General features: G+C 36.3%; 1 protein-coding gene across 3 annotated transcripts; it reads right to left on the bottom strand.

Moving 5' to 3' along the window:
* Nucleotides 215-22567, bottom strand: HORMAD1 (HORMA domain containing 1). 3 transcript variants are annotated; one of them, NM_001194981.1, is given in 15 exon segments: nucleotides 215-885; nucleotides 2861-2929; nucleotides 5725-5808; nucleotides 6990-7066; nucleotides 7149-7215; nucleotides 8627-8886; nucleotides 10747-10898; nucleotides 11378-11445; nucleotides 13386-13412; nucleotides 13676-13696; nucleotides 15858-15894; nucleotides 16325-16388; nucleotides 17910-18054; nucleotides 19009-19066; nucleotides 19937-19974. In NM_001194981.1, coding segments are annotated over 14 exon segments (1185 nt in total). In that variant the 5' UTR covers nucleotides 19042-19066; nucleotides 19937-19974; the 3' UTR covers nucleotides 215-804.

Raw genomic sequence — 26848 nt, 5'->3', positions numbered from 1 at the left:
ACAAGTTTTAAGTCTTCCTTTTGTAGAGCACAGGAAACAGTCAAGTCTGAAATCAGATCCCAGATTTCTCACTAAAAACACAGTTTCTTTCACACTACCAAAAGTTCTAGGAAGTGTGCTCAACTCTTAAGTAACATCTACTGAAATGATGTCAAAATTAGTGCCTAAACATTTTCTGCTATTTAAATAAAAATTAGAAGCCATGAACGAGTCTAGATGCTGAACAATGTTTTATTTATGCTACCCAAAATGTCAGACTTTTAGTCTTTTTTGTCTTGTAAAAAATGCTAAAAAAGTAAGCACCAATTTTTAATTGCACATTATATATTATTATGTTAATACACTATATCAAAGTACTGAATAACATTGTTTTAACAACATAATGACAAACACAGGCAGTTAAATTATATGGTTTTAACATAGGTAAAAAATGAATTCCTATCAAAATTTAATACCAAAATAAACATTATTTACTTCAAAAAATGGCTTAAGAGGGCCTTAAAAGTTAATATAAGTTTAAAGGAAATGTCCACCAAATGGAATATAGATCAAATTGAGTAGATAATTAACAGAATAAATTACAACACTGGTTATTTTTGTTCTTACTCAAAAGTTCTCTTGAATTTGTCTCAGATAAGATTAAAGATCATCATATGATAGCTAAGAATTCATTTCAGTGTACTAACTGCTTAAGACTACCTATAAGTTTTCAGTGGTAGGGCAAACACACCTTAAAATAGTAATATAGTGTCCTTTCATTTAAATGTTGTGAAGAACTTTGCAAACATGAAGAAAATCATTTTTTTATATATGTTCCTTTGGTTCACTAAACTTTCTTCTTTTTGGCACTGAATCTTGACTAGACGAATCAAAGTGATGAAGAACCTATTAAAAGAAAACAACTACTCAGAATAGATACTTTCCAGTTTAAATGTTTTTAATTTTAGAGCTTTTTTACATCTGATGTTCCTTCCTTCAGTTCTTCCTTATTTCCTCTCTTCTTTCTTCAAAAAAAAATTAAACCTAGCATACTATTTCCCACTAAGATAGGATATCTGGGTTCTTTAAAAGTAGGGTAACTTTTATTATTGACATATTTATATCTTTTGATGACTGCTGAAAGTACATCCTTCTAAGTGTAAGGTTTTCATTAGAGGTGCTGGAGTAGTTAGAAAGATAGACATTATGTCCTCAAAATAGTAAAATATTTTTGGGTAGGATGAGAGGGGAAAGATTAAAAAATAACCTAAGAATAGAGAAAAATTCCACTTTGGCATCATGTTTTGCTTCTGTATCACTGGTGCTCAGCAGTGCCTGATAAATATTAGACATTCAATGCACCCTTGAATGAATGGGAGGATGACTTAGGAAAATTGCTAACAAAATTCTGAGTTATTGAACTTTTATTTTTCTGGTAAAAACTAGTGACAAAATTGGAATATGATTTTGTAGAAGAAAACCAAGGCTTAATACACTAGGGAAAAATAATATATTAATGAAACCTCAAGTTATTCCATCCCCCCCTTTTTGGGGCCACACCTGCAGCATGTGGAAGGTCTACGGCTAAAGACTCAACTGCTCCACAGCAGCGACCAGAGCCACAGCAGTGACACCACTGGATCCTTAACCTGCTGTGCCACCAGGGAACTCCATCATTCCCTTCTTAAGATATGTAAACTGAAAACAGGATTAACCAACTATATTTTTGAGATTACCTCTTTAACATTGAATTTTAAAAAACAGTCCTAATTTTTCAGTTATCTAATTTTAACCTACAAATAATACTAAAAATTCTGGCTTAAAAATATTAGTATCTATCTCAGAAGTGACAAATACAATTATCTGATTTGGTAAAATAAGGTTCCAAATATAAGATAACTGTTACAGGATTTAGGTCAGGAAAATTTTCTTTCTCCTAAGGTGGTAGGAGGAGATACTGTATTTTTACACATGTGGTTTTGGTTATCTTATCTTGTTTCTACTTTAGTTATGATCTCTAGAAAGCTCAGATCAAATCTGTGGCTCAATTTTAATTCTATATAAATAAAATTGCCTGAATATTCTTGTACTCTCATTTTCTCACTCATTCTATTCATATTTTTGTTGATATTGACTTTTACTTTATAAATTCCTCTAACCACCTCAAAGCATTCATGGAATACAACAGTAAATGTTTACAGGGAAAAATTAATAAGCTAACATAGCATATTTTGGAGTTCTCGTTGTGGCACAACAGAAACAAATCCGACTAGGAACCATGAGGTTGCAGATTCAATCCCTGGCCTCGCTCAGTGGGTTAAGGATCTGGTGTTGCCATGAGCTGTATAGGTGTCAGACATGACTCGGATCTGGCATTGCTGTGGCTGTGGTGTAAGCCGACAGCTGTAGCTCTGATCCCTAGCCTGGGAACCTCCATATGCTGCGGGTGTGGCCCTAAAAACCAAAAAAAGAAAAAAAAACCCAATAGCATATTTTATTTTAAAATTACCCCATTTTTTAGAATCAAATATATTTAAACAAAACTTAGATATCAGAGCTCTGAGGTATATCCAGGAATATCATATTTATCATTAAATTGAATCTATAATCTGAAACTTGCCATTTTATTCAGCATATATATATATTACTATGAGACAGTGTCTTCAGAGTTCCCACTTGGGCACAACAGGATCAGCAGCTTCTTGGGAGTACTGGTTGCAGGTTCAATCCCTAGCCCAGCCCAGTGAAAGATCCAGCATTGCTGCAGCTGCAGCTTAGGTCGCAACTATGACTTAGATCTGATCTCTGATTCCTGGCACAGGACAACTCTACATATATGCCATAGGGCGGCCAAAAAAGGGGAAAAAAAAGGGAGACTTACTGTTTTCCCAGATTCAAGCTGACTTCTCTTCCGACTTTCCTTAGATTTTATTTGTTGATTTCCATTAGCCTCCACAAAGACAGAATAATTACAAATTGGTTATTTCTCAAAGAACAACCAACATAATTTTTCAATTACAGGCAACTATATGCAGTTAAAAAAAAACTTTACTGAGATATAATTCAGATACCATATAATTCATCCATTTATTTTATTTTTATTTAATTTTCGCTGTGCCTGCAGTATGTGGAAGTTCCTTAGCCAGGGTTTGAACTCACGCCACAGCAGTGATCCAAGCTGTTGCAGTGCCAACACCAGATCCTAACCCACTGAATCACAAAGGAACTCCTCATCCATTTAAAAGTGTACAAAATTCTGGAGTTTCCATCATGGCTCAGTAGTTAACAAATCCGACTAGGAACTATGAGGTTGAGGGTTCGATCCCTGGCCTTGCTCAGTGGGTTAAGGATCCGGTGTTGCCGTGAGCTGTGGTATGGGTTGCAGAGGCGGCTAGGATCCCGAGTTGCTGTGGCTCTGGCGTAGGCTGGCAGCTACAGCTCCGATTCGACCCCTAGCCTGCGAATCTCCATGTGCCGTGGGAGCGGCCTGAGAAATGGCAAAAAGACAAAAATAAGTAAATAAATAAATAAATAAAAGTGTACAAAATTCAATGATTTTAAGTATATTTAAGGAGTTGTGCAACTATAACCACAGTCAATTTTAGAACACTTTCATCCTCCAAAAAGAAATTCTGTACAATTATATCTATCACTCCCCTATACCAACCTCTCACCAGCAAGATTTTTTGTTTCTACAGATACCCCTATTCTGGACTTTCACATAAATGGTACCATGTAATATGATTTGTGTGTGTGTGTGTGTGTGTGTGTGTGTCTGGCTTCTTTCACTTAGCATGTTTTTAGGATTCATCCAAGCTGTAGTCTGTACTGATACTTAATTCCTTTTTATGGCTGAATGATAATCATCTACTGTATGGATATACTATATTTTATTTATCCATTCATTTGTTAGAGATAGCAGTTTTTTCCACTTTTTGCCTATTGTGAATAATGCCATATATGCAGTTTTTAAAATGAATACTGGGTGGCAAATTACTAGCTGTCATAGTACAATCCTCTGAAAGTACATACTTATTTTCTGATGCTTGAAATGTACTTTTTTTTGGTTGATTTTTTTAATTAAAGTATAGTTTATTTATGATGTTGTGCCAATTTCCATTGTACAGCAAACTGAGCCAGTCTCATATATATATATATACACACACAAACATCCATCCATATATATATATATATATATATATATATATATAATTTCCTTTCTTATATTATTGTCCCTCATGGTCTATCCCAAGAGATGGGATATAGTTTCTTGTGCTGTACAGGAGGACCTCAATGCTTACCCATTCTAAATGTAACAGTTTGCATTGAAACGTACTTTTCAATGACAACTTCCTTAGTATATAGATTATTAAATATTTTCATTTCTTGCCCTTTTCCAACCATAATTCAGTTTACATTCTCAAAATCAGGAGTACTTTGGTGGAGCAAAGGATAGTAAAGGATACTCATCCTAAATAGAAGCTACCTAGGAAGGACATTTTGCTGCTAGAGGTAGTAATTTTTGGAATTCTGTTATCTCTTGTTTTCTTTAGGATACTAGTTTGAATTCTGCCTTCGGTCAATTCTAACTTTCCATTGAGAATGTGGCAAAAAAGGACACCTAAAAATGGCACTATCATCTGTGGTGTGTTGGTAAATGTTTAACAACTAGTTCTCTGGGAGAAACAAATACTGAGTTGAGGCATTTGCTGATTTCCATGCTATGAATACTCTCATCATGTCCAATTTCAAGCAACCAACATGATGTCACTGAATGAAGATTTGAAAAGAAACACTCTAGCATACCACTAACAGTGTGCTATTTGTTTCCTAACTTTGTAAATACTATTTTAAACATTTTACAGAATGCTTTTTCTTCATCTCTGGAACCTTTGAGAGTAACTTAAAGGTCTAACATAAAGGATAAATTTTTATTTAGTACAATTCAAACCAAAAACTAAAATAAAGCAGTGCTTTTATTTTTTCTTAAAAATATGAGATTCACTTTGTGCAAGATATATACATACAGATATATATGTGTGTTATATGTGTGTGTATATACGTGTGTATGTGTTTATCAGTAATTTTTAATGTCTTCCTAACAAGATAATCCATTAACAAGATAGAACATGAAACATTTTGGCATTCTAGGAAATTTCCTTGGGAGTCTGGATGATAGTGTCACTCTTCAAAGCCTTTCCTGGGTTCCGCTCTCCTCCAGGAAAATTAACCATTCTTTCTTCTTTGTGCCAATTCAGACCTCTATTGCAGCCCTATATCACTACCTGTTGACCTCCAATTGCTAGACGTAAGAGCAGGAAGTATCACTCATATTATTATCTCCAGCACCTAATAAAGTACCTGACATATAGTATATGCTTACTAAATGTTGGGTCAATAAATGAAGTATTAAAAGCAAAATAAACTCGGAGTTCCCATCATGGCTCAGTGGAAATGAACCCAATCAGTACCCACGAGGACACGAGTTCAATCCCTGGCCTTGCTCAGTGGGTTAAGAATTGGGCATTGCCATGAGCTGTGGTGTAGGTCGAAGACATGGCTAGGATCCTGTGTTGTTGTAGCTGTCGTGTAGGCCTGCAGCTAAGGCTCCAATTCTACCCCTAGCCTGGGAACTTACATATGCTGCAGGTGCGGCCCTAAAAAAAAAAAAAAGGCAAAATAAATTCAAATATGGGGGGTATTACAAAGTTAGAATGGAAAACAAATCTAAAGAGATGCTTTTACCATTTTATTCTGAAAGATTTTTCCACTTCTGGTTTTGCTTTCAGACACATCAAGCTCAGATGTTTTACTGACTAACTGCTCAACCTAGAAAAGAAAATAATATAATAAAAGTTTTTCATAACAAAATAATGGGGTTCAAAAATTCAGTTACATAAAATTTAAGATCTTGCAACAATGAATTAATGAATACCATTAATTTTGCATTGGTTTTTACTGTCATAAGAAGTGCAAAGTTTAAGACATGAAACTGACACTGTATACAATTGACCATTCACTGAACTCAGAAAGTCCCAAATTATCACTAGACACCACTCTTCCAAAAAATAAGAACTTCAGCCCACTCCCACTGGAGAAGGGCTGTGCAGAGGAAGACAGACAATCATCAGTCCCATTATTTTCATTTATTTAAATGTTATTTCAGGATTTTACTGTATATGGAAAACAAAATTAAACGTGTTCTACTCCAAGGCAACAGAAATGTATTATATACTCCATTTATAAATACAAAGTTAATATTTGCTACAGATGTGACAGCTTGTTGTGTGACCATGTCTAATTCAGGGCTCTCAAACAACAGTAAGATCTAAGGGTCCTTAGAACCATCGCACATTTTTGAGAAAGTTGCCTATTTTTATCATTTGCCTTAAAGAAAACCTTCAAAGTAAGGCAGTATTATATGCTCCATCTGTAAAAACAAAATTAATATTTGAAGTTGATAACTGCTTAAGATTCTATTTAGTTCTGAAATTCTAAGATTCTAGGAACAGTATTTAGATATATTACTAAACGAATCAACGAGTAACATACTAAAAACTTCTCAACATATAGTTCCCAGATTTTAATAAGCATTCTTAATACCTAATTTTCTTCTAAAAGACCTAGAATATACGAAAATCTGATAATTATCTAAATATAAAAGCAGTTGTCTTTGGAAAAAAAATCAAATTAAAAGTGAGACAGAACTGGAGTTCCCGTCGTGGCGCAGTAGTTAACAAATCTGACTAGGAACCATGAGGTTGTGGGCTCTATCCCTGGCCTTGCTCAGTGGGTTAAGGACCCGGCGTTGCCCTGAGCTGTGGTGTAGGTTGCAGACACGGCTCAGATCCTGCGTTGCTGTGGCTCTGGTGTAGGCCAGTGGCTACAGCTCCAATTCAACTCCTAGCCTGGTAACCTCCATATGCCGCTGGAGTGGCCCAAAAAATGGCAAAAAGACAAAAAAAAAAAAAAAAAAAAAAAAAAGTGAGACAGAACTATCAAGTTTATACCTGAGAATGAGAAATTGAAAGCTCCGGACTTTCTTTAGACCTCATAATTTCATCTTCCTCACAAACTAAATTTGGCTCTGTTAAAAAAGAAAAAAAAGGTTAAAGTGGTATAACATTGAATCGGAAGTGAATTAATTTACATTTTCATTAACTTCTTACCTCCAAGTTCAGAAGATCCAAGTTTTTTTTTCTGCTCTTCCATTTTAGTTTCAATGTCAAAATCATCCTACATAATTGGGAAAAAATGGACACATTTCAAAATAAAACACTGGGTAGAAGTATTTATGAACAAATTTGTTTTATGTGAAGGTTAAATATAACACTACAATGACTTTGTGCTTGCTAGAAATAAAGGGGTCCTGTAATTACTATAATAAGGCAACTTATTTATCCAAAGTATAAAATCCTACTTTTCTTTACTCTGAAGTTAAAGGCAAATGATAAAAATCAACAACTTTCTCAAAAATGTATGATGGTTCTAAAAATTCTTAGCTCTTACTATTGTTTGAGAGCACTGAATTAGACATGGTCACACAACAAGCTATAGCATCTGAAGCCCTGGAATTTCTGTATAGATGTTAGCATACACTCTGAATGAGCCCCAACCTGCTTCAGGAAGTTAAAGAAAGCTCAGTCATGGTATGGAAGAAATAGCAAAGGTTTAATGTCTACTTTATAATTTTTATTTCCTTTGTGACTTAAGTCAAAGAGCTTTAAATATGTTAAAGACTGCTACATAAATCCCAGCCATATTGTTTATAAAGCAAGACTGAGATTTAGGTTTTAGTAAAAAGATTCCTTCTTTTTTGACCAAACTGGATAAAAACTGAATTTTCTATTTGTAAGGATGTGGCCACAGAGCCTAAATCAGAAGCATCAGTCTCTGTACTAAGAACTGTGGTCATAATTTAGAATAAAATGAATAAAAGAGAAAACAACAAAACGAGATTAAAGGATGGTCATGTTAATGATGACAGATATTCTGGGCGTGAGGCTACGAATTCAATCATCCATTCATTCAACTAATACCAAGAATGCACTTTGCAAATCTAAGGCACAGGAATACAAAGATGAATAAGACACTCTTCCTGCCTTCCAGGAACTTCCAGACTGATTCAGGACACTGTCTTTCCAGGCCCTGATGAAATTCAAGCATAGGTTTAGATTAGCACTTATTAGAGATGTTGTAGAAAAGATTCCTACATTAGTCAGGGGATTAGAGTAGTTCAGTAGTTTTCAAATTATGCTCCAGACCAAGGGGTTTCCCTAGAGTCTACTTAGAGGGTAGGTGGGGTGGCCAGTGGCTGGGCCTCCAGGACCATTTCCTACTTTACTCATCATAGAGGTCGAATCAGAGCTACTGCTGCCAGCCTACGCTACAGCCACAGCAATGCAGGATCCTTAACCCACTGAGTGAGGCTAGGGATCGAACTCGCAACCTCATGGTTACTAATTGGATTCGTTTCTGCTGCACCACAACGGGAGCTCCAGGTAAAAAGTTTTAAAACTCCAAGCCTATATCTTCTTTATAGTTCCTTCCAAACTTGAGTTTATAAGTATTTATAGCTATTAAAGTCCTCAGAATTGAATCAAATATTCATTACTATTGTACTTCATAACTCTGTAAATTTACTTACATTTATATAATGCTCCTGTTCATCTTCTAAATCATCTTTGTCCATGAGAATTTTTTGCAGTGGTGTTTTTATTTGTTTTGGTGATAATATACCTGAATCAATATTTTCCATTCGTTCTTTCTCAGTGGTCACTTTTACTTTGAAAGTGTGAAAAGGTGTTGGGACTTCTCCCACATTTAGGTACATAGGCTCCCCTTCAAATATTACTCCTTCACAATCTCCATCCTTAAAACCAGGAGGCTGGTAATCTGGGGGTGTAACTGCAGAAAAGTAAGTATAAACTGTGCTGCTCACAAAATTGAAGAAAATACATTAATTTTTATTATTATAAAATATATGCAGATTAAAGAAACTTCAAATAGTACAAAAGGGCATATATTAAAAAGTAAAAATCACTCTCCTACATCTCCAAGTTCCTATTTTATTCCTTAAAGGTAACTTTTTTCCCCTACACCTGACTGGCTGTGTGACCCTGAAGAAACTATTTGTCATTCTTGGTTTGGTTTCCTTATCTGTTAAATGGAGAAAATATTAGTACCTACCTCAGAGAGTCATTGTGGTATTAATGTCTATAAAATGCTCAGAACAGAAATAGCACAATATAAGCATTCAATAAATATTAGCTATTATTGTTGCTGCTTTATGTTCTTCTAAAGATACTATGTATGTAAAATATATATATCATATACATGTATCTGTCCTTAAAAAACACAAATGAGGTCATACTCTTCTGTATCTAGCTGTTTTTAACAGCACTTTTTAATGTTTTTAATATTTTTTGTAACTTGATTTATCAGTACACTCTTTTAGATTGCTCAGCATTCTATTATATAGATGCACCATAATTTATTTATTCAATCCCCCAATTCAGGATACTCAAGGTTGTTTCCAGTTTGTTCCTAGTTTAACCAAAGCAATAATGAAAATTCTCATAAACACATAACCTTGTATATTCATCTAAGTATATTCCCAAGATACTTTTCTAACTATAGAATTTCTGGATTAAAGAGAACATGCACTTGAAATTTTGATACTGTCAAACTGTCCTCCTAAAATGTTTCATGGCACCTACATACATTTCCTCAAGAGTATACAAAAGTGCTTGCTTCCCCCCACACCCTTGCCAATGATCAGTTTACAAGTTCTACTGATCTGGTAAGTGAAAAATGGTATCTCATTGCTTCATTTCTTCTTTTCTTTTCTTTGGCCACTCTCGAGGCATGTGGAAGTTCCTGGGACAAGATTCGATTCTGTGCCAGCCCCCAAGCCACTGCAGTGACAGCACTGGATCCTTAGCCCATTGAGCCACACAAGAACTCCTGCTTCATTTCTGGAGTTCCCGTCGTGGTGCAGTGGTTAACAAATCCGACCAGGAACCATAAGGTTGCGGGTTTGATCCCTGGCCTTGCTCAGTGGGTTAATGATCCGGCATTGCCAGTGAGCTGTCGCAGACACGGCTCGGATCGGATCCCATGTTGCTGTGGCTGTGGTGTAGGCCAGAGGAGGCTACAGCTCCAATTCGACCCCTAGCCTGGGAACTCCATACGCTGCAGGAGCGGGAGCGGCCCTAGAAAAGGCAAAAAGACAAAAAAAAAAAACAAAAAAAAAACTCCTCCTTCATTTCTTTAATTATGAATGAAGTTTAGTTTCACATGGTCATATTCATATTACTAGAGAATTTGTGTATATTTTTCAAATATTGATAATAAATGTAAACTTTATAATTTCAAAAATATATATAACAATTTAAGTGCTTAAAAACGCTTGGGATGGAAACCAACTGGTTGAATAAATAAGAAAATATACAAGTACCAACAGAAACAGGGTGAACTGGGAGTTCCCATCGTGGCTCAGTGGTTACGAACCCAATCAGTATCCATGAGGAAGCAGGCTCGATCTCTTGCCCTCCCTTGTTCAGTGGGTTAAGGATCCAGCATTGCTGTGACCTGTGGTGTAGGTCATAGAGGCAGATCGGATCCAGTGTTATTGTGGCCGTGGCATAGGCCGGCAGCTGCAGTTCTGATTCCCCTAGCCTGGGAACTTCCATAATACCATGTGTATGGCCCTAAAAAGAAAGCAAAAAGGAAAGAAAAAGAAACATGATGAACCGGAAATAGTACCTTCATCGTAGTAAAAAAGTTTCATGGTCAAACAAACATCATTAGGTAAAGGTCCCAGATTTTGCATTAGAATATAAATCTTGCGAATGAGGAGAATACTTGCTTTCTTTGTGTCAGCAGATGACATACTAGATTCACTGCTTTGGTTTTTACTAGAAGAGAATCACAATTAATTTCTCTTATGACAAGCATGGCTTCTAATACTGTAACTTCACATTTTACTACTTGAGAGTCTTATTCCTATTAAAGCATTAAGTTGTTAAATTAAAAGTTATAATATGTTTTAATGCCACTATTACGAAAATTTAATATCACTAATATGTTATCATTATTATAAACTAATTTACTTAATTAATATGCATTTAATATGTTTAAAGGAAACAAATGATGAATTTTAATTATATTTCTAATCACTCAAGCATACAATAGTTTTCCTACTCTTTGGCATTGTTTCGTAATTAAAATAATGTATAATTAGCCACAGAATTCTGGCTTGCAGCTGCTCTGAGGATATTTTGTTTCCTGGATGGTTAACTGAAAAGTTTCAGAATTATTCCTGAAGTTTAGCTATCTAGTACTAATATGAATAACCAGTAATCTGTAATACAAAAAGAAAACTATAGAACAATACCTTATGAAGTCCATGATGGGTCCATTACTGGTGTACTTGAATTTAAATTGGTAACATTCTGAAATTGTCTTAAATAGAAAATACTGCAGTTATGCATATGATATACAGTACTGGCTGCCAAGTAGCTATATAAAGCTTTATATGACTCAACATTTATTTTTTTTTGCACATTAACCTCCATTCATCAATTGAAACTTTCCAGTTCTAATAGTCAGTTTCCACAGTTTGGGATTCGGGGCTTCAGCATTGGAGAGATAGTCATTCCCCCACTCATTGCAATGTATGTTTTACACATCAGAGAGAGGGAACTCATTAGCAGGCAGGATGAGAGGGAGCTGAGTTTAGGCTAAGTTAATGGCTAAGTTTAGAGCTTATAACCTTGTTACATGGTAACCACAAGCAAATCATTTAAACCTTCTAAGTCTCAGTTTTCTCAGCTAATAAAAGAAACTGAAAATAGTACCTACCTCCTTGGTGCCTATGAATATTTATCAAATGAGGTAATTCATATAGCACTTTTAATAAAATGCCTGTTAATTAAGCATTCAATTAATATTAATGTATTAGCAATGTTGCTCTTTTACTAAAAGAAAAAATGTGCAATTATTAAATATCTGAAAATAAATGCACATTTTTCTGAATAGTTAAGTGTCTGAACAATCAACTAATTCACAGCTTTTGCCCATATGATTTTGTCACTGTGGACATATATTAAGCATTAATTGCAGGCATGAATATCAAAGAAGAGACATCCCCAGCTCTTTTTCTTTTTCTTTTTTGTCTTTTTAGGGCCACACTTGCAGCATATGGAAGTTCCCAGGCTAGGGGATGAATCAGAGCTGTAGCCACCAGCCCACACCACAGCCACAGCAACATGGGATCCAAGCCTCATCTGCGACCTATACTACAGCTCACAGCAACATCGGATCATTTACCCATTAAGCGAGGCCAGGGATTGAACCTGCTTCCTCATGGATGCTAGTCAAAATCATTTCCGCTGAACCACGATGGGAACTCCTCAAGCTCTCTTCAAGTTTTAATGCTTTTACTGTTTTCTTTATGTCCCATTGCTCACTTAGGGATAGGGTTAGTTCTCTCTTTTTAAAAAATATGCTTTTTCATAAGTGAATGAAACACTATATTGTAACAGCTAAAGTTTAATGGTTAAGCACTCAGATCATGAACTGGCCTTCTTAGGTCCAAATTCTGGTTCTACCACTGTGACCTTAGACAAGAAACCTTGTATCTAAGTTTCCTCATCTACAACTTGGAGATGATAATGACATATTACCTCATGATGGTTATGATGGATAAAGGAGATAATGAACAGAAAGCCCCTAGAAATGAAGCCTAAGAATAGTAAGCACTCAACAGATCTTTCCCCTTTGTTTCTTGTCTTCTGGATTTCTCTTTATTTTTTGTAACCTTTTCTTTCCTTTAATTGTCAGATGAACATGTAAATGTGACTGGACTGGACTGAATATTCAAAGATTAAGGATAAGAATTTTATTTTTCTGAAACTTAACCCCCTTTATGGTTCTATAAAAAGAATATTGTGAAAAAAATAATACTGTAAAGAATCAGAAATCAGGAGATTTAGCTTATTTATAATGCTTTGTGTCTTTGTGGCCTAGGATCAGTCACATAACCTTTCTTGTAATAAGTATATTAATCTATTTAAAGATAACAATGCAAGACCTATCTTAAGATCTTGGTTAACTCACAAAGTCATGGGAGTTCCCCTGCAGTGCAGCAGGTTAAGGATCTGGTATTGTCACTGCAGTGGCTTGGGTCACTGCTGTGTGCAGGCAAGGGTTCACTCCCTTGCCCAGGAACTTCTACATGTCATGCGTACAACAACAAAAAAAGTCTTTATGAGGTTCAAATGTGAAAATACACATGACAGTACCTAGATAAAAGCATAATTAAAAGTATAAGGTATTACATTTTTATGTTACTTACAGATAGTAGAAGCATGATGTTTCTTTATTACTTTAAACATACTTACCTGAGGGTCTTCTGGATTGGTGTATACCTATTAAAATAATTTACGATTGAGTTATACAAGGCTAAGTATTCTATGAGAACTACACTGGATGTTTAGACTAAACTACTAAAAGAACTTAGTAAAACAAAACACAAAATGACCCCCCCCAAAATATCAGTTACTTTTTTCCATTGAATAGATCAGTTGTTTGTATCAAGTGACATAATCAATAAATGGTTTTAGTGTTATTTAATTAAGCAAGACCGAATTTGAGTTTTTTTTAAAAGAACATACAATTTAAAAATACTTACAGCTAGAACAACCATCCTTAGCTGAAACATAACAAAGAACAAAAATCTTACTTTTATTTTGTAAAATATTTTTGCATGATGGATCATTAGAATTCTTTGTCCTATTTCAACATTTACTCCTAATAAAAATAATCTTACAGAAAATAGACTTGATGCATGTAAAGCAATACCCTGGATATCTCGCTCTATTCCCCCAAATATCTATTTTTTGTTGTCTTACTGAAGATTTAAATTCATGTCACTGACTTAAGCAAACAGGGGCATTATTGGCAGTTACAAGGAAAATATATGTTGTGAAATAACACATTAAACCTTACCACTGTGAGAACTGATTTTGAAAAGAGACAAAGAGAGTTTAGGGCCCTGCTCATTGAGTAAAGGGAAGAGGCTCTGGAGACCCACAGGAACAGAAAATCACAGGAAATCATTCACTCAATCTGCCAAAAATCTAAGAATCATTATTGATTTAAATCTTTTCCTTATAAGAGACAATCTATAAACAAGTCCAATTAGTTCTTCCAGATATACCCTGAATCTTTTCATTTTTCTTTGCCATCCTTCTCTAAGCCACCATTATTTTTCACCAGCACTGCAGTACTGCTATCAAGTGCTATTCTTCATTCCAATTTTGTTCTCCTTCTACAGTACATTCTCTAAATAGTGGTCAAAGAGATTTTTCTTTTAATTGAAAAGATAAATCAAATGATGTTACATTTCTACTCAAAACCTTCAAAATGACTTTTATTTTCACTAAAATAAAATCCAGGAGTTCCCTGGTGGCTCAGTGGGTTAAGTATCTGGCATTGTCACTGCTGTGGCACAGGTCTGATCCCTGACCCGGGAACTTCCAAATGCCACAGCTGAGGACCAAAAAGAAAAACAAACAAACAAACAAAAAACAAAACAAAAAACCCACACACAAACTCTACCTACACAGCCCTGAATGCACTGGCCTTGTCTATCTTCCCAGGTTCATTTCCTGCCACCTTCCTGCACTGCTCATCACACTGCAATCATTCTGGCTTTTTGTCCCTTGAACTCTCCAAATTCCCAACTCTGCATCTGCTGCTCTGTCAGGAATATTCTCCCCAAATCAATGCCTGACTGGTTTCTTCTAATTCAAGTCTCAGCTTAAATATCACCTCCTTAGAGAGCTCCTCAGACTACCCTACCTAAAGTTACCAACCTCTCCATTTACCACATACTCTTCCTAAAAGTATTACTGGCATTTAACACTATTGGATATTATCTAATTTCCTTGTTTTACTGACTATTTTTTCACTATAGAAGGGATCCTCTTTGTTGTGCTGACCATTGTTAGCTTACTCAGCTCCTACCTAGAATATGTGCCTGGCACAGAGCAGGCACTCAATAATTAATGAGTATTAAATATTCAATGTCTTAATGAGGGAAGCTGGTGACCATGGATACAATTGTATCCTTTTTATGATTTTTTTTTGAGTCAGACTTCTCTGTATATGTTGATATAACATAAACTAAGTATACAAAAAGGCTTGTCACAATTTATTTTTGAACTCTCATGAAGAGATTACTGTTATTAGTATAAACAAAATTGTAGAAGGCATATGAAACTAATGAACAAACTATTTAAAAAGACTTTTTAATTCATTAAGTTTTTGTAAGTTAACATGTGATAAATACAAATGACTGTTAACAGTTAACCAAAACTGACTGGGCAAAATCTGTTAAGTATTTATTCTAATAGCTTTATTTATTTATTTATTTAGTCTTTTGTCTTTTCAGGGCTGCACCCACGGCATATGGAGGTTCCCAGGCTAGGGGTCTAGTCAGAGCTGTAGCCACCAGCCTAAGCCACAGCCACAGCCACGCCATATCCGAGCCATGTCTGCGACCTACACCACAGCTCACGGCAATGCCAGATCCTTAACCCACTGATCGAGGCCAGGGATCAAACCGCAACCTCATGGTTCCTAGTCAGATTTGTTTCCACTGCACCACGACAGGAACTCCTCTAATAGCTTTAAATGAGTTGAATATCAGTCTTTAAAATATTCAGATTTTCAGTAATTTGGACTGGCACATGCCCAAGTTAGTTTAAATCAACCTTTTACTACATGCTAATTACTGTTTTACTACATGCTAACTGCTGTTACATTTGTAGACTATAAACTATAGGAAAAAAAAAGAGATATTGACTTACATATTTTTTCTGTAAAGCATCATAGCATCCTAGCATCCTAAAAAATAATCAAGGATTTTTAGACTGAATGTACCTCCAGAAAACAGTTTTTAATAAGTCTCCATATTATCTCATTACTAAATAATACACAATTTTATTATTAAAGCTCCCTTCCTATTACCTAGCTTAAATAATAAAATGAAACAAAAATATGGCAGTGATATAAAATGCCAATGGAGTTGGAAGAAAAGGAGGATAGAAAATATCTGACATCTGTTTTTGAGGAATAATAATAGGAAAATGAAGCCTGCTCACATGGAGCATGAAATAAAGGAAAGTTTTACTGCAGTAATCCAAAGACCTGCAAAAACAGTACCCAGTGTTAAAGGGGGAAATCACTAAATTGGGTTTAACACTTAAAGGTATCAAAGGTCCCCAAAAAATGTGATTTAAGAAAAAATTTTCTTTCATTAAGGTCTTTTACTTACCACTTCACTAACTGTGTGGATCCTGGACAATTTTTATCTTCTCTCAGAATTTTGACACAAAGATCTAAATACAAAAATAATGATATATTAACGGCAATGAACTTCCAGATGATTGGTGTTAATATAATTAAAGGAAGAAAGATTATATGAAACAATCTTTTTATCTTTACTATAAAATGGCATCATAGTGATGAGGATGCATGTTGATGGATAGAAAAAAAATTTCCACCTTAGGAGCTATATAAGAATGGAGTTCCCACTGTGGTGCAATGGGTTAAGAATCCAACTGCAGCAGCTCAGGTCACCACAGAGGCTGGGTTCATCTCCCAGCCCAGCACAGTGGGTTAAAGGATCTGGCATTGCCACAGCTGCAGTTGCAGCTGTGGCTCACATTCGATCTCTGGCCTAAGAACTTCCATATGCCTCAGGTGGGGCCATAAAACAAAAACAAAGAAAGGCTATAGGACACTTCAAGTTAGATATCATACTTTCATGCCATTGTTATCCAAGAATCTTAGAATATTTGCTATGGACCCTTATCCCAGTAAAATACTTATAAAGGTTAAGAAGGTAATGAGCTATTAGATAGTGTACTGCAAGGGAACAACAACAAGTAAAACAGTGGAAAACACCGAGATCTCTCAGTCTCAGGCTCCTTATCTGGAAAACAGGGATAATATTGAACTCACAGGCCTGTGAAATGAATGAATAAGATACCATACATGACATAGTGCTTAATATATTGCCAAAAGAGTTGGTGCATAACATTAGGTATATACTATGTTCTAGGCAATAAGTTATTATTGAAGTATAAACTGGCTGTATTACTTTTACTTCTTCAAAATAATGTAAACATACACTACCATTGTACGAGGCTTTAAGTAATGTTTTTACTTATTAACTTCATTATTATAAGAGTAATGTCAAGTAATATTATACTTGAGAGATTGAGGGAAATTTTTATGATTAAATGCTTTCAAAAATATTGAATATACACTTAAAAAAATCACTTAAATGTCCACACAAAAACTTGTACATAAATTTGGCATTATTTATAATAGTCAAAAGTGGAAACCACCTAAATGTTCATCGACTAATGAGTGGATTAAAAAAATGTAGTTTATCCATACAAAGAAATATTACTCAGCAACAAAAAAGAATGAAGTACTAATTCTTGCTACAATATGGATGAAACATTATGGCAAGTGAAAGAAGCCAGTCACAAAAGACCACATATTGTATGACTTCATTTATTTGAAATGTCTACAATAGGGAAATCTGTACAGACAGAAACCAGATTGGTGGTTGCCTAGGACTGGGAAGTGGGGGGAGTAGAGAGTGACTTAAGGGTTTGGGGTTTCCTTTTGAGGTGATGAAATGTTCTAAAACTAACTGTGGTGATGGTTACACACCTCTTTGAATATACCAAAAATCAATGTATTGTGCATTCTAAATGACTGAATTGTTAGGTATGCAAAATATAACTCAATAAAACTGTTATTAAAAAAAATCTCTATGTCAAAAGTTACTGTTTTAGAGCAAGCCAAAAATAAAAATAACATGTTTAGAGAAATAAACATATTACCATCTAGGTATCTTGTTCCATAAGCACATTCTGGAAATATTCCTCGCAAATACGTGATGCAGGATACTGAAACTGCTAGGAGCCTCTTCACTAACACTAAAGACTGCTGCTCAGTTGATATCTTATTGGGAAATACCAAAGCACTCTAAATTCAAGGGAGATTAAAACATTTCATTTAGATTTACTAAAAATACAATCTTCTGGAACTTAAATTAGATCTATTTTTTTTTTTTTTTGCATAAGAAAGCACAGTACTTTCCCAAATAATTCTTAACCACAGTAGTTAGTAATTCCCAGAAAATCAGGATGGCTTCCAAAACGTGAGGGTGTTTCCAGGGTGGTAGCCTAAAGGTAACATGCAAAAAAGTGCTTAAGTGTTAGAAATCCCCTTGCAGGTAACTGTAACTGCATAATACAAGGATATATAACATTGAAATTCTCTTTAGTTACTAACTAGGTTTAACAGATAACTGTAATTTTAACCTTTGTGCTGCATAAAAATTCATTTTTTAGGAGTGACTGCTGTGAATTATAATTTCATCAAAGCAACATAATAGCACTGATTGATACCTAAGGTAAAGCAAACTTGAACCAGCAATTTACAGCAAACATCGAGCACCCAACAGAATTTTTTATTAATTCAAATTAGTTTAGCAAATGTTTTCATTTCTTAAAATACGGAGTTTACTGATATCATTAAACCTTCAGAGATGACTCTAACTTTCAAACATAAAAATAATTGAGGAGTTCCCGTTGAGGTGCAGTGGTTAACAAATCCAACTAGGAACCATGAGGTTGCGGGTTCGATCCCTGGCCTTGCTCAGTGGGTTAAGGATCTGGCGTTGCTGTGAGCTGTGGTGTAGGTTGCAGACATGGCTCGGATTCTGCATTGCTGTGGCCCTGGTGTAGGCTGATGGCTACAGCTCCGATTAGACCCCTAGCCTGGGAACCTCCATATGTCGCAGGAAGAAGCCCTAGAAAAGGCAAAAAGACAAAAAAAAAAAAAAATAATAATAATAGTAATAATTAAAAAAAATAATTGAGACTTCAAGAAACAACTAAATTAGCTAAATTAAAATTAAAATATAAGAAATCATACCATGGACGTTCTCTGCAATTGTGCAGTGGCCATCTTCTGATATTTTCTTTAATTCAACCTTGTGACACAAATACAAGCTTTAACTTCAGATCTTATTTTTATCTCTAATCTGGTTTATTATATGTAAAGTCAGAATTTTATGTGAATAAATGACAAGGTTTGTTTGTTTTACTTAAAATGGAATTTTCAAAAACAGATTCACTTTGCTCCAAAGCTCTTTTGAGTCAAGTGCTAATATTAAGCCTAGCAAGACCAGCAAGCCTCACATAGAATGGTTATTAAGAGAACTCTTTAAATGACCTTTTTAAAAAAGCATAATTTATTTTTCTTCACAGTATTTAAACATTAACAACATTGCACAAGTGGGTAATGAAAAACTGGCTCTGTCAAATTCTTTAAAATAATCTTTTAATTTTTGTTTTAAATTTGTAGTTTCAAAATGACCAAATCAGGTTAACTTTCCTTCACTGAACTTGAACATGGCTCTGGATGTGACATAATGTCCTATTCTGTGGAACACCATAAAAGAGCAACAGAAAATATTCTGGACTTTTGGGGTTGATTCTGATTTCTTGGTTCTTTAATATTCTGATGTACATCTCAATTTTTTTTGGTTCCAATTTCATTTTTCTTAACCAGACGATTCATCTAGAAGAATTCACAGAAGCATCTATTTATCGTAAACATTTACATTTATCCTGAAAAAGCCTGGACTACATGCTAGAGTTACTCTACACTCAAGAACCTCCTGTGAAAAATAAGTAGCTATGCATTTTCCGCCCGAAGAGTTCACCATTCAGAACTTAAAAAAACTTAAAAGTAGGTGAAGGCAACAGAAAAAGACATTAAAAAGCAAAAAAGAAAATAAAAGAAAGAAAGAAAAGAAAAAAAGAGAAAATAAACCAAAAGGGAAACAAACATGTAATACCTAACGCCTGAGGGTCCCCCGGCAGCGACCAGGAGAACTGCTTTGCCTAATGCGCATGCTCCTTCCTTCAACGGTCGCCTGTGGAGGAGCGACAGTAGCCCTTTGACCCCTGGGGCCAGGTCACGTTTCCCCGCCAAGAGCTGCGCAAGGGCCTCTGGGAAACCCGAGAACCTGAAAGCGGCTTCTGACGGTTTCTGGCGTAGAAAAGCCACATGCCCTCCCAGTATATATGTAGCCTTCCTATAGGGACCAAAGCATTCTTAATCACCATTTAATTAATTTCTGATTGTTTTCTAATTTTTGATTCTGTTATTGGATCTACCACATGTTGCATTCCCAAGCTTACAGCCTCCTATATCTTCAAAAAACCGGCTGCTCTAGCAGTCTCCTACTTAGATGTTTCTGCTGTGCTATGTTCGTGGGGACAGTGATAGCTTGAATGTAATTAATTCTCATTTAGAGGCAAAATAATAACGTCAGAGCTCGTAGGTTAGAGATTGGCTAGTAATACAAACTTGGTATTTTCCACATTGTTTATATCCAAATAAATTGTTAATAGTATAGACATTAATTACTCGTTAATTTTGATAATTACCAGTTAGAAAACAGCCACCCAAGATATGAAAAGATTTTCCCAGAGTCAATTAGGAGAAGAATGAAGACTAGAACTGTTGTCAGGGTCAAAGATATTGCTTTATATTGCACTCACACTTAAAGTTTTGTACAAAAATTAAACAGAAACCTCAATTAAAATTAAACAGAGAGGTGTTCCCGTCGTGGCGCGGTGGTTAATGAATCCGACTAGGAACCATGAGGTTGAGGGTTCGAGCCCTGACCTTGGTCAGTGGGTTAACGATCCGGCGTTGCGGTGAGCTGTGGTGTAGGTCGCAGACACGGCTCGGATCCCGCGTGGCTGTGGGTTTGGTGTAGGCCTGCGGTTATAGCTCTGATATGACCCCTAGCCTGGGAACCTACATATGCCGCAGAAGCGGCCCAAGAAATGGCAAAAAGACCAAAAAAAAAAAAAAAAAAAAAAAAAATTAAACAGAGAGATAGAATCCAGGGGAATTCTCATGCTCTGGGGGATAGCAGAGCCAAACAGGAAAGACTCTTCTTTCTTGGCAAGGACTCAGCCAATGAAAAACCACAGTCTCTTTGTTTATTCTAGCCCTCCCAACTTCCTTTTCCTCTTTATAAAAGCATTTTCCTTCCTGTGCCCTGCAAGGACTTGCACATGGCTGGCCACAGTTGCAGACCTCAAATTGAAATTTTCTGCTAATCCCAAATAAATCCATTTTTGCTGGAAAAATAAAGAATTGTTTCAGGTCAACAGTTTACAATGAGCTTACCTACTCACTATCTCATTCTTCTAAGTTACTCCTACTCTGCTTCTTTCCAGAGCCTTGTGAGGAAAACAACTATTACCCTATTTTAGAGGTGAAAAAAAAAAGAAAAACAATTCAGGTAAAATTGGTTTCCTGAAATAAGATCACAAGTAATTTCAGCACTGGCAGAGTGGGTGTCATTACACCCCCTTAATGATGATGCATTATGTTATGTTGCTCTGTGTTAAATTTATTTTTGTCATTAACAACCATAAAACAATGTGAAAAAGTAAATGCTTCATCTATAAATGATAGAATCATAATGCTGTAGGGGAGGAATAATTTCTCCTCCACTTTCTTAGGACCTCCGGCTGGGCCTATGAATTGAACTGACAGAAGCCAGATTAACAGGAGAAAACATGCCAGTTTTAATTATATACTTTTTACTTGTACATGGGAGTCTTCACAAGAAAAGCGAAGACCCAAAGAAGCAGAGTTGAATGCTTATATATTGAATTAAGCAAGTAGCAAATTGTAAAATGTGACTAGGCAAAGGGGTTCAGGCTGGGGCATTTCAACGAGTGGAGAATTGACTAGTAAGTTGATGGTTCATTTAACAAAGTTTGTTGGTACAGATTTTATCTCAGCTTTGACTGCCCATCCTTGTTGATAAGAATGTCTCTTTCCTTCTGATGTAGGAAGGACAACTTTCACATGGGATTTTAATCTGCTATTTAAGAAAAAGGAAGAAGATCACCATGTCCTTCTTGCAGGTTGTTTTTCAAGGGTCCTTTAACTCCAAACAGTCCATTTGCCAGAGAAGCATATTTTGGGGTCGTGTGTTCTGAACTCCTTCAATGCAATAAATAACTACTGATTTCACCAACTATATCGCTCACAATCTTTGAGGATGAGAGTGGAGAAATAGGTGGTATCAGAGCAAGAGATCTGGAATATCAACTACCATAGTAGTCAGTATACTGATACCTTTTAAAGTTGGTAAGTCAAAAAATAGCAATACAAAGATATCATAAACATAAAGGTAATACTAGAAGAAACAGGTAAAAGAACTATCATTGGCTTAAAACTACTACTGATTTTTAAAATATTGGTTAATAGACTAGGGTGTTAGGTTTTTTAATTCACCATAAAAGTCTTCCACTATGCACTGTGTTAATCATAACATTTTGGGTTTTTTTTTGTTTGTTTGTTTTTTTGTCTTTTTTTTTGCTATTTCTTTGGGCTGCTCCCGCGGCATATGGAGGTTCCCGGGCTAGGAGTCGAATCGGAGCTGTAGCCACTGGCCTCCGCCAGAGCCACAGAAACTCGGGACCCAAGCCGCGTCTGCAACCTACACCACAGCTCACGGCAACGCCAGATCGTTAACCCACTGAGCAAGGGCAGGGACCGAACCCGCAACCTCATGGTTCCTAGTCGGATTCGTTAACCATTGCGCCACGACGGGAACTCCAATCATACCATTTTGAATATGCCTCTAAATTGTTTAATAACAGCTGCTAGGTAATGTAAGAAACTTAGCACTTTCAGACACTTGTAGACCCTTTTGCTGTCTAAAAGTTGGCATTAGAAGCAGTGCCAAAATACGCATATCTATATAATATGGATCAATTTTTGTACAATTTGTTTGCTATTTGAAATTGTTGAGGAAAAGCTTTTCCTCTACCCTCTTAGGTCTAATACTGGGGGTCTGAAAATTAAAATAACAGTCAGATTGGCAAGAAAAAAACCAGATTGAATCAATATGTTTGCATGGGAATTCACAAAGAAATGTGACTCAAGGATGCGGTTAGAATTTGAAGTTTATATGCAATCTTAATGGATAGGGAAGAGCAGATGGGCGCTCATGGAAGAACATATGACTTTCAGGAAAAAAATAAACGGGCCCTTAGGAGAGTAGATGGGATATATGATAGTTTTATGACAACATCTGCTTAGGTGATTTCTTAACCAGGTGCTGGCTTCTACTGACTTCTTGAATAAGTTGATGATCTGCCTTCTTGTTTCAATTCATGTATTGTAAACAAATGTACTTTTCGGGGTCTAGCTAGTACCATGTTTTTCATTTTTGTGCCTTTTTTGTTGTAAGTGGTGATTTTGCTCTTTAAAAAAAATAGTGCTGTAGTCCTGAATGATGTTCCTAAACCTAAGAAAGTTGTGTTGTACCTTACAGAGAAAATATATGTATTAGATAAGCTTTGTTCAGGCAAGTTATAGCACTATTGGCTGTGAGTTCATTGTTAATGAAGCAACAAAATATATTGAATAAGAAACATACAGGGAGTTCCCGTTGTGACTCAGCGGGTTATGAACCCAACTAGTATCCATGAGGATGCAGATTTGATCCCTAGCCCTGCTCAGTGGGTTAAGGATACGGAGTTGCCATGAGCTATGGTGTAGGTTGCAGACACTGCTCAGATTCTGCGTTGCTGTGGCATAGGCTGTGGCATAGGTGGCATCTGCAGTTCCAATTTGACTCCTAGCCTGGGAACTTCATATGCTGCAAGTGCAGCCCCAAATAGAAAAAAAAAAAAAAGGAAAGAAACATATATAAAAGAATGTTATGTAGGAGTTCCTGTTGTGGAGCAGCAGAAATGAATCTGACTTGGAACCATGAGGTTGTGGGTTCGATCCCTGGCCTCCCTCAGTGGGTTGAGGATCCGGCGTTGCGGTGAGCTATGGTGTAGGTCACAGATGTGGCTTGGATCTGGTGTTGCTGTGGCTGTGGTGTAGGCCAGCAGCTATAGCTTTGATTAGACCCCTAGCCTGGGAAACTTCACATGCTGCGGGTGCGGCCCTAAAAAGAAAAGCCAAAAAAAAAAAAAAAAAGAATATTATGTATTATTCAGTTAATGAAAATGTTGTGACCAGTGTTTTATAGGACTCTAACCCTGTATTTCCCCTAGAAATAATAGTTCAGTATTTGATTATACATTATTCATGGTATTATTTGCCCATAACTCCTGCAAATAAAGATAATTGACTGTTTTATACTGCTAATGTTCAGAACATGCTATGACACATTGGCATATTGACTGTTTTAAGCTGAAGGGATTTGAGAAATGGAAGGTGCTAGAAGAACTCTTTAATCCATCCCTCTCTTCCTGAAGCAGTTCACAGAAACAGCAGGTGCTGAAATGACTCCCTGGCCTCCCCCCTTCTCCTCTGAAGCAGGTCATAAGACCCTCAGGTGAGTGGTGAGGTCCCATTACTTGGAGGAAAGAAGCATCCTTATCTGCAAAGACATAGGGATGCTTCCGAACATTTCCGAATTTAGCAGGACTTGCTAAATTTCCCCCAGTTTACCACCTTTAGCTCATATCATTTTGTCATGTCACATTTTTCCAGGACTTTCCACTCTTAAAACCTAGTATAAAAACACCTGTTTAACTGGTTTTTCCAGTCTTCATTTCCTTATGAAGGTTCCATGTCATGAAAATTGTATCTAATAAATTTGTATGCTTTTTTCTTGTTAATCTGCCTTTTATCAATCCTATTTACTGGGATCCAGCTGGAGAACCTAGGAAGGTAGTGGGAAAAAATATTTTTCCTCCCCTACAATATTTTCTCTTTTTTGTTTGTTTGTTGTTGTTGTTTTGGCCACAACCACAGCATGCAAAAGTTCCTAGTCAGGGATCAAAGTAGTGACAGTGCTGGACCCTTAACCCGCTGAGCCACCGGGAAGCTCACCCTATAATACTTTTTGAGTTTTGAGCCATGTGAATATATTAGTTCTATTAAAAATTAAATTTAAAAAAACCCTCAGGAACTGATATTTACCTGAACATTATAAAAGTTTAACTTACTGTTTTATTAAAGCACTTTTATTTATTATCCTTACCTTGGTGAAGCAGAAAGGAGAGAGGAACAAAAGCTAGATCAAAGTACAGGCCTGGGAGCCATGGGAAAGAGAGGGAAGAGGGGAAAGAAAGTTTTGAATGATGGGTTTCTTTACATTTTTTTTTTGTCTTTTCAGGGCTGTACCAAGCTAAGGGTTGAATGGGAGATGTAGCTGCTGGCCTACACCACAGCCACAGCAACGCAGGATCTGAGCTGTGTCTGTGACCCACACCACAGCTCACATCAACGCCAGATCCTTAACCCACTGAGCAAGGCCCGGATCGAACCCACAACCTCATGGTTCCTAGTTGGATTCGTTTCCACTGCTCCACGACCAGAACTCCCGGAACTCCTCCTTTAAATTTTAACACAAGTTTTAAAATATTTTCTAAAAGTGTTAGATTTTCATTATTGTGAAAGAACTGGGATATGCTTTTACTTCTAACGTTTATAGTGTGCTTGTCATCCTCTTGTATTCATTCAGCACTTTCGTTCTTTCAACAAACAGTAACTGACTAAATCAGGCACCATGCTATGTTCTAGGTACAAAGTATCATGATTTCTGCCCTCCTTGACCTTACAATTTTATGAAGGAGAGAGATGTTACATAAATAAATACATAAATACATATATAATTACAATTTGATATAAGAATTATGACATAAAAACACTGGATTCAAAGAGAAAGTCAAAGGTGGGAAAATCTAATTTAGTAGGAAGGTGGGCTGCGGAGGGCCTCTCTGAGGAAATGACGTTTGAATTATAGTCAGAAAAGAGGTACGAGGGAAATATTCTGGGCAAGAGAACAGCACTTGCAAAGGCCCTAAAGTAAGAAGTGCTTCAGAAACTGAAGGAAGGCCAGTATGGCAAAGCATGGCGAATACAGAAAACTGCATCCAGATGAGACAGGAAAAGCAGGATATGCAGAATTTAGTAGTTAGTGTTAAGGAATTTGTGTTTTATTTAAGATATAGTGGGAATTACTGAATGGTTACAACTGGGAAAGTTATTATCATATATATATATGCATATATATATATGATGTATGTTATTTATGTATTTTTGCTTTATAGGGCCGCATCTGCAGCATATGGAAGTTACCAGGTTAGGGGTCAAATTGGAGCTGCTGCTGCTGACCTACATACACCACAGCTGCAGTAATGCCGTATCCAAGCCGATCCTTCCTGCATCTTCGACCTAGGACGTAACTTGTGGCAATGCCAGATCTTTAACCCAATGAGCAAGGCCAGGGATCGAGCCTGCATCCTCATGGATTCTTAACCCAGGTCCTTAACCCAGGTTCTTAACCTGCTGAGCCACAACAGGAACTCCCAAACATTTGTCTACTTTGACATCATTATTTAAAAAAATTTACTAATTTCTTTTATGTGCAAAGATACAATCTGAGTCCTCAAGACATTAATAACCTAATAGTTTCTTTAATTAAAGTTGCCATTGGAATTCCCATTGTGGCTCAGTGGTTAACAAACCTGATTAGGATCCATGAGGATGCGGGTTCCATCCCTGGCCTCGCTCAGTGGGTTAAGGATCTGGCCTTGCCATAAGCTGTGCTGTAGATCACAGATGAAGCTCGGATCCTGCATTGCTGTGGCTGTGGTGTAGGCCAGGAGCTACAGCTCCGATTTGACCCCTGGCCTGGGAACCTCCATGTACCATGGGTGTGGCCCTAAAAAGACAAAAAAAAAGTTGCCATAGCATGTCACAAGCA

The sequence above is a fragment of the Sus scrofa genome, chromosome 4 (genome assembly GCF_000003025.6).
Source record: "Sus scrofa isolate TJ Tabasco breed Duroc chromosome 4, Sscrofa11.1, whole genome shotgun sequence".
In the NCBI taxonomy this organism is placed as follows: Eukaryota; Metazoa; Chordata; class Mammalia; order Artiodactyla; family Suidae; genus Sus; species Sus scrofa.
The sequence above is the reverse complement of the archived record's forward strand: the minus strand, read 5'-3'. Positions and strand labels throughout refer to the sequence as shown.

Excerpts from the sequence above, each read along its gene's own strand:
- HORMAD1 (XM_021088641.1), bottom strand. The coding sequence starts at position 19,041 with ATGGCCACTGCACAATTGCAGAGAACGTCCATG. Across the intron at positions 18,055-19,008 it reads AATTGCAGAGAACGTCCATG|AGTGCTTTGGTATTTCCCAA; the intron begins GTATGATTTCTT and ends CCTTGAATTTAG. Across the intron at positions 5,809-6,989 it reads TTTCAATTTCTCATTCTCAG|GTTGAGCAGTTAGTCAGTAA; the intron begins GTATAAACTTGA and ends TTTCTTTTCTAG.